The 9216-nt window shown below is 42.4% G+C and overlaps 1 protein-coding gene across 3 annotated transcripts in view; it reads right to left on the bottom strand.

Annotated features, from left to right (window-relative positions):
• Positions 1 to 9216, bottom strand: part of tafa4b (TAFA chemokine like family member 4b) — a 52459-nt gene that overhangs the window by 27142 nt on the left and 16101 nt on the right. For all 3 annotated transcript variants that reach the window (XM_079681633.1, XM_079681634.1, XM_079681632.1), the window contains 2 exons: positions 8486 to 8601; positions 582 to 737 (listed from right to left, as the gene is read on the bottom strand). In XM_079681633.1, coding sequence (XP_079537759.1) covers positions 582 to 737; positions 8486 to 8600 — 271 coding nt within the window. In that variant the 5' untranslated portion in view covers position 8601. The remainder of the gene's footprint in view (positions 1 to 581; positions 738 to 8485; positions 8602 to 9216) is intronic.

The raw sequence follows: 9216 nt of genomic DNA on the forward strand, positions 1-9216 counted from the left end.
TATATATAACCTATGTGTATTTCAGTCAGACAACTCACGTGTTCTTAATATGTTTATTAGAAGCAGCATATAGTTTGAGTTTGGCGTCTAGGCTCGGGCCTCATCACTCCACAGATTTACAAAGAACATTGAGTGATGATTAGATAACTATCCCCCGAGCCTACAGGTGGACGCTGAGGTGGAGCTGGGGTGGTGGTGGGGTGGTGGTGGGTCAGGCGAGCAGCAGCAACATGAAACACAGCAGCAGGAACATGAACGTAGCAATAGCAAGTGAACACAGCAGTGGCAGCAGCAGCATAGCTAGGCAGAGGCAGGAAGACCTGGCAGCTTCAATAGAGCGCCATGTTTAGGAGGAGAATGTGTTTGGTTGGTTGTAAGAGGGACAAGGTGTGTCACGTGCTAATGTATCATTGGTGCTCGAGTTGACTGCCTGAACTAGCTCGCAGGCTTCACCCCACATAGTTCGGTTTTTCAATTGATTTGTCTATTGTAGAGAGTTTTCATTTTGGGGGGGTGGGGGGGTTTATAAAGATACACATTTACACCCAACACACACAGAAACAAGGCTTTGGAGCTTTTACCTTCCACACAGGAGGGTCTGGCTCTGGTGGTGCCGGCGACCTGTCCGGGGAAACACGAACACTTGACGGTTTGAGAGCGCTCCTCAATCTTATTCTTATTACAGCAGCGATGGAGGGCCACCACTTCACACGTCCCCTGCTTCACCTGGTATGAGACTGAGAGAGAAAAAGAAAAAAAGAGAGGTGAGGGGGGGTTATTTGCTGGAAATTCGTAGGCTTTTATGGCGGCTTATTGGTGTTTGTTGCTGTGAAAAATCTAATTTGAATTCATCTAAATGTGCGCCGCAAAATAACAATCAAACGTACACCGCAGCGGCTTCTCTGAGGATTAGGCAAATCCGCTGAATTATTTACTTTCGTATAAACTCTTCAATTTATTCCAGTCTCACACTCTTTGATTCATAAGTAAACACTTTTTAGTAATACTTAGTTTTTATTCTCACAGCAGTGCCCTCATTAACTTAGACACAGAGACATTGTGTGCAGAGTGGGGGGAGCTGTTGAAAAAATAATCACTTCTTTTGACTCCTTTCAGACATAACACCACCACTTGATCAAAGTAAAGAACAGACATAAACATTGTATGATTGTTCCCACTGGTAGGACACTTTAATCTGTATGGGTTCTGGCCATCACTGGGTAGCCTATATATAGATGTGTACGTACATAAATGCGCATGTGCGTCACATTTGACATTTTATCTGTGTGTGTGTGTGTTCTTCTCTGTTTTTGTGTGTGTAATCCTGAAAGCTATAATTTATATGAGGATAATTGCTTTTCACCTGACACCTCCAACACACAAACAATATCTAATCTCCCGTGATTACCTTCATTCTTCCCCGGGGACTTTGGTCTGGTTAATAATAAAACTCTCTTGACAGTAATGGGACAGAAGCCGGGCGCGCTCATATTAAAGTTAACACTAAACCAAAGCGTGTGTGTGTGATGTTACTGACACAACTTGCTTTCTCACACACACGTAGCCTTTTATATCTTAACATCACCTATTCTTGTTCAGACTCAACCGCCTAATGATAATGGGAAGATGATGTGTGAAAGGCTTATGTGTTTGGAAGTGTGTACAATGTGTATTCTAATATTTTACTAAGAATCCATGTACCTCTTAGAAGGAGGGTTTTTGAGGCCACCTGAAGCAGAAAACACGCCGACAACAAAAGCAGGGGGAAATGTTTAGTAAATCTAATCTTTGCTTATGGCTTCTGAACAGATTCCAGCCTCCTTATCTTGCCTCTCAGAGCTTGTTGTGCACTCCTGAGAGTCTCTGGCAGAGTTTCCCCGCGAGCACAGCAAACCCTGCTGGCGACATTACTACCTAGCTATAAGCCTCTTTACAGCGCTGGAAAAACCTTAGTTATACTGTACCATAAGCCCAGATTTCATTTATGTACGTGACTTTACCCAGACTCCAAAACTTTTCACGCTCAGCTGAATGAGCTTTGCAGGCAGACACCAACACACACACACACATAGTGACAACAACACACACACTGTAGGGTTCCATTCTGCAGGGCATGGCCCCTCTCATCCTTTCTGATTTAAAGTTTGTTTGTTCTCTTCTCCAGAGAGCCCCATCAATGATCCCAGGCTCTCTGAGGGCGCCCCTCCGCTATCATCCCTCCACTTTCATTTCCCCTCACTCCTCTGTCTCTGGCTCTCTTGAGGCTGGAGCAGCTGCCGCATTACACACACACACACACACACACACACACACACACACACACACACACACACACACACACACACACACACACACACACACACACACACACACACACACACACACACACACACACACACACACACACAAACATATAGCCAGCCAGCTTGTAACAACTGATAACAATCTAGAATAGGCTATATTACAATTGAACTGAACTCAATAGGACGAGAGCTATCAGCGCAGCCTTGATTATAACCGTACTAATCCCAATTAAAGCTCCACAATGCAAATAAAACATTCAAACACAATCAAATGGCCTTTGTTTTCATCCAACATGTGCCCTCATTTTGTGTTACTCTGTACTGAAAATGAGTTCCCATGTAAGTGCAGAGATGGGTAAGACTGGTCAATCGGCTTCACCCCATCTCACAAAGAGGCAGCTTGTTAGTGGGCAGAATGAAAGAGAGAGGGGGAGTCATACGGCACGAGAAGAAGGACGAGCAACTCGCCTCCTGCTGGCATAATGAGGTCAGACGGTTCACAGGTCCTCTCTTGTTATTGCCTCCATCAGAGCTGTTTGTATTTCAGAACTATAAAGCCCTGAGGATGTGTGTGAGCAGTGGGATAGCTGGACTTTGTTGTCAAGGTTTGTGTGCTCATTTTAAACTTAATGAACTAAGCAGTATGAGGTAAACGCAGGCTGGTGTAATGTATGTGATGTTGAAAAGTCGGAGGACCTTTCTTGGGATTTCTTGTGCTTTACAGTTGCCGCTTAAATGAGACAAAGAAAGCCCAAGGTGCTCTTTAAGAACACATTATAACAGCTTTTCATTCATGGTCATAAGGAGTTCATGTTGGGAGGAAATCATGCAATGCAGATGAAAAGGCTGTAAAGTGTGAGTTTAGACATGATGCCTGAGTGAGCATCTTAAAGCCTCAACAATCTATTCATTTCAGACGTGAGCTACTTTAATCTTAAATAAAACATCTGATCTCTGAATGTTATCGAATCTCACCTCTTAAAAGTATATAAATATGTTATGTATTCACTATATTGACTTTAGTTAGCAGTTTTGCCTGCTTCATGAGTGAAGTCAAGCGTACTTGACTGTAAAGAATTGCTGTAAATAACATTTCTATGAGTCACAGGGGTCTGAGTAAAGAATCTTGCTGTTAATATTAATACAAGTTAGACACTAGCTTTTATACCAATGGCCTCCTCGACCTTCATTGTACTGCCTTTTGTGCTTTAATAATGTACGCTAGCATTTCCCCCATACAGAGGAGAACTGATTTATGATACACAAACAATACTTTGTGAAAAATATGGTCAAAGTAGATGGAAATGTCAATAAGTGCAATAATTTACTGTGTGTATAAAAGTTTGTGAGCTTGTAAGTTAGGGCCCCTTCCAACGCAGAAATGTAAATCTTTGAAGTAGCAGCATGCTATGAGTTGTACCCTTAAGCAAGGTACGTATGTTATCGATCAATAGAGGTTAGAGCAATTCGGAGTTTTACTGCCAAAAGGTATTTTATGTAGGAGAAAGAAACTCAAGCCCACCCACTATCGTTGACCAGAAACAAGAGGTGAAAAGCTTTTACTTTTCTTGATAGCAAATGCTCCTCTAAGGCTTTCATAATGTAATGTTAATCACTTGTATTCACAATACACAAATTTCCATTTGATATCTATGAAGAATACTAGTCCAAAGATGTGGCTGGAACATTTTTAATATGACAGGAGCCTAAAGGAAGGCCAGCCGCTGAGAGTGTGTATCACAGCACGCTAACAATGCTAACATGCTGAAGTGTAGCTGAGTGGGAAGATGGCCCATGGGAACCGACATGCAACAGACCCCCCCATGCCTCCATAGGAGCGAGACGCATAGACTTCATAGTTGTCCAATTAAGTTGTTTTTTTGTGTCTCTTTAGCCATTAGCATCTCTTTAAGGTTTACATCTTTTGTTGAACAATTTGTTTTTTTTGTGTCTCTTTGTATTTGTTTGCGTCTCTTTGTAGTTGATTAATGTTTATTTTTGGTCATTCTGAGTCTCTTCCTAGTTTGTAATAGGGGGCGTCGGACACTCTGAGCCCTTGGGTCTGTGCCCGGTTGAACAGCATTATGTACGTAGGGTCCAAAAAGATTGAATCAAAATAGTATAAAACAGAGGGAAGTTTGAAACATCAGAAAAGAGCTGCAGCTCGACTGTAATCACTAAGTTTTGTGTTCTCTCCACCTCTTCTGCGTCTCACCCCTCATTTGCTTCAGATTCATGTGTTGAGCAGTCAGCCTGCAGCTATATATGCATAATAGCAGTGTATCTAATGTCTCAATGTTGCCTTTAAACCATTCTGTTATGGCCATCTCAATGTAATACAGCGCAGCACATGTGGAGATGAAAAGACTTCTCAAGCATGGCTAAATGCTTTTATTCCCGCAGCAGGCAGGCAGGTGGCTGTGGGGGGGGGGGGGGGGGGGGGGGGGCAGGCAACAAACCGAGGTACCCTGAACTGATGGGTTAGCCGGGCGATTGATGTATTCTGACAGACACAGGCGAGCTGGAGCATCATGCAATTTATCAAAAAGCTGTGTCTCTCCCCTGTCAATACATGACAGGCATGTCTGCGGCTGAAGGGCCAGATCTCAGAAAATCTGCCAAGGTGGGGGGGTGACACACTGTAGGAACACAAAGGCACGCCTCAAAAGATTACAGTGATAAGATGTGTTTAACAACGTGGAAAACTAGACATCTTCCCAAAGCCTACACAAATCAACCTATTTTGTCTTTACACCTAGCAGAAGTGGAATGTAATAAAGTACATTTACTCAAGTATTGTATTTAAGTACTATTTTGACATACCAGTACTTTACTTGAGTATTTCTATTTCATGCTTCATATAATTCTACTCTTCAACATTTTGGAGGAAATATTGTACTTTTACTCCTCTATTTATTTAAAGAAGCCCTTTAATGCTAATTTTCAGTTCACATTTGAATTGTGTGCCTCTACTGTAACATGTCTCCATACTTTAATGTTTAAAAAGCTCTTTCTTTGTCTCATACTGCCTGTGCTGCAGCACCTCTGTTCACCCTCTGTCTGAAACCAGAGCCCAGTCTGCTCTGATTGGTTAGCTTGCTGGCTCTGTTGCGATTAGTCAACCGCTTAAAGATGTCCCGCCCCTCAGCCTATCATATACAATGTGTTAAAGCTAGCGAATACAGGGTGTGTTACATAGTGATGTCATTATGTTACGAAACTAAACAAAGGAGTCCAATGGAGGCGTTTCAGGCAGAGGAGGGGGAGAGTGCGTGGAAGAGAAATTCCATCTGCTGTGAACTTTTGCATTGTTGCCTTTGCAGACCATTTACATTCACCTATAAAACACATACAGGAAAGCCACAAAAGGCACAATAGGACCCCTTTAAGTACATTTTGCTGATAATACTTGTATAACATTTTCAAAGCAGGACTTCTACATGTAACAGGGTATTTTAACAACATAATTTTGCGACTTTTACTAAAGTATATAACCTGAGTACTTTTTACACCACTGACACCTAATCCGTCTTTCCTTCATCTGCCCTTTTAGATCCCTTGTCGCCCTTCCTCCCCTCCTCTCCTCCCTTTCTCCATCTCCTGCTCACCCTGGTAATACCCAGCCCATCAATCCTCCTGACATTATCAGTGTTTAACAGGCCTGCAGGCTTTATGCTAATTATCATTACAGGTCGCTTGTACGGCCGAGTACTCCTGCCCAACAAATCTACCCCCAATAAAACCTGTTCACTAAGGAGACATCTTATAATCAGCCTCAGATAAGGAGGCAAGGAGTGCCGTACAGAATGCTGAAATATAAACAGCAGCACACATGAACGCAGTCGTGTCTACAACAAGTTTCCTTATACTTATAGTGAACTTGGGAAGCCCAGAATACAGAAGGTCTCACTAACAATTCATGAACTCATAGAGGAATGTGTCTTTCTGGGAATGTAAGATATAATTTGTGATCAACCGTACCGTGAACCAGGGATAAGGAAACGGTTTTGGAAGCCCAAAAAATAAAAGCTCGACGCATGTTATAACAAGCTGTGGAAAGTTGCAATATTATTTTAGCACACTCCTGAAAGGTACGGACTAAACTGCCGGTCTCAGATTATCCAATTGCAAGCGTTCAAACGAGAAAAGAATAAGGAAATATGAAGAAAATGTCACTGTCAAAATACAAGATAATGTTGCTCAGAGCTGTGGAAGCTAAATCAATGAATTCACCAGCAAAGAAAGCTTGATGTTTATTAAAGAAACAGCACCTAAGGTTGGAGTGCATAATTGTTTGTGTAGCGCTACCTTGAAAGCGATTACAATTTATTGTGTGACCTGTTATGAAATACAGAAGAAGATGAAATGAAAAGCATTGAAGATTTTTTTCATTTGAAAAGGTTTCATATATGTGGCTTCCTTTATTCTTAGCACCTTTTCTCTCTTTTGATTTTCAGTATAATGTAACCTCTATTGTGTTGCAGCATCATTTTCACCATTGCTTTTGAACCCTTTCATCTTTCTCCTGTAAGACTTTCAGAATGTTTGAATGAATTAAGCTAAAAATGTATATAAATGTTAAATGTATCCAGTACTTCATATCTGCAGATCAGATGCAACTACACAAACGGACAGGAACTGGTTTTGCGACATTTAATGTGTTGTATTTAGGTAGTCAAATGAAAATATAGAGACACCATGTGATCAGGAACACATTTGGTGTCTTTTTCTATATATATTTGATTCCCATGAGAATACAGCCAGATGTTTAAAGGAAAGCAAATGAAGTGACAGCTGTCAGTCATATTATCTCCGTTGTGTTAGTTGACATTCCTTCAGTCCATTCCCATTATAGATTGTTTTTTAGGTGACTTCCTGTATGCCTCAGAGAATGGAAAATGAGACTCACATTGAAAAACTTATTTCTAGAGGAGCATTTTTTGACCTCTAGAGCCACCATGTGGCAGCACATGGTACATCACCAGAAATAAAATCAAACAAATGCCTCGCTGACCTGACAGCAGAGCAGCAATAACAACACTTAAGTAGAAAACACAGAAAACGTTTCTAGCAGTCATAGCATACAGCCAATTATTTCACAGCCTCAAACCTCTGTATTGGTATTCACAAGTCCTAAACTTTCGCCAATTAGAATAAAACTCTCTAATAAAAAGCAGCAGTCGCTTTGGGAGTGAGTCATCATGCCAGAGTGAAATAAGAAGGGGACGGCCACCCGTGCTGACCTTCAAAATACACAAGACCTGCAATTAGTAGTGTCCCTGCCGTAAGCAGGCCGCCTCATCTCCGTCAAAAGGAAACTAACACCCTCAGTAGCCCCACAGACTGGATGCTGGTAGCATTTCTGTGGCACACAAAGGTCACCTTGCAATACATGAGCAGTGAGCGAGTAAAGAGACCGAAAGCTAATTAAGAAAATTGTCATAATTAAGTGCAAGGAGAAGGGTGACTTGGGAGGTTGTCGAGGCGCAAGTTCAGCGATTCCAGCCCCGATGGAATTTTAATAGGATGGTGTTGGTCATTTTTTGGTTGGGTGGAGGCCTCTCTCCATGACATATGGAAATTAAGGATAGAGAAAAGATTTAGCTTGCGGGCCTAAATTAAGTCAGTGCTGGTTATAGAAGTATCTTTTTTTTTCCCGGGGAAATAAGTGAAGTGGTGTTTTGGTTAACGGGCGTACAGCAGAGCTATGCATAATAATGTGGAGGGCAATTAGGAGCCTGAGGATTAGAAGTCATGAGCCTGCATGGCCTCTTCTTCATGAGACACACGCCCTATCTCATAGCAACTCTAAACCACTAACTATGAATGAGGCCACTGGAGAACAGAGAAATGTCTGCGAGCACTCTGAGCAGATCCGATCACACCCACAGAGATCTATTTGTGTTGACAGCCCCTGACAGCTTAAGTGCCATTTGTATCTAAACGGACTCGATCATTCAAAACAGGGGTGTGTTTTGCATCAAATCCCAAATGAGGTCTCGTTTCATTGTGTCACACTGAGGGACAGAGCAGATAACCCCCCCCCACCCTCTCCTCCCTCTCCTCCTCCTGCTCTTCCAGGATGGGTGTGACTCGGGAACATGTGCTGTATCTTCACAGTGACAGTGTAATTAACCTCTGGAGGTGTTGGAAGAAGGGTTCAGATCAAGACCTGGGTGTACCTGTCTGTCCCCGATGGTTACGGCTGCCGGCGGACACCGGGTCAACGCAGAGCATCACCAAGGCAACGAGGAAGGCCACCTGCACAGGCCAAGCTGACCTCCTCCACACTTTCATCCTGGGAGAGGGAGAGGGGCAAAGACGGGAGAAGAAGAAGAAGAAGAGGTTAGTGAGACCCAACCCCTTGGTGGAAAAACAAAGAGAAGAAGCCAAGAGGCAGAAGAGCACAGTAACACAAAGTATTGCTTTTCAAACAAAGGAAAGGCGAGCTGGCAAAGGGCCAAGGAGAACATGGTAGAGAAATGTATTCCTCCAACATATAATGTGGGTATAACTCACTAGCGGTACCACTACAGTATGCTATGAGGTATCACATTAGGATTAACTTCCAATTTTCTCCTGGCAGCAGATAATTTCTAGAAAGTTGACTTTATGGTACATGACTATTAACAAAGAGACATGAGGCTGGTTATCATCCCATACACAATTGTCTTTATGAAGAAAATCACCATCACTTTCGTATAGCCTAAGGATACTTCCCCCCCCCCCTTACTTTGGTGTTCGCGGTCAAATTTGACCAGTCCTGTTTTAACTGCTATTACATTAACACAAAAAACATTAATCGTCACCAAATGTCATTTAACACCCTTTCAAACTGTGAACATTGTATCAGACTACTGGTATACATGAAAAGCTGCAGTAAATATACAAAGAACAGACACTGAACATGTGT

Source organism: Notothenia rossii (assembly GCF_949606895.1).
Source record: "Notothenia rossii genome assembly, chromosome: 5".
Taxonomy (NCBI): domain Eukaryota; kingdom Metazoa; phylum Chordata; class Actinopteri; order Perciformes; family Nototheniidae; genus Notothenia; species Notothenia rossii.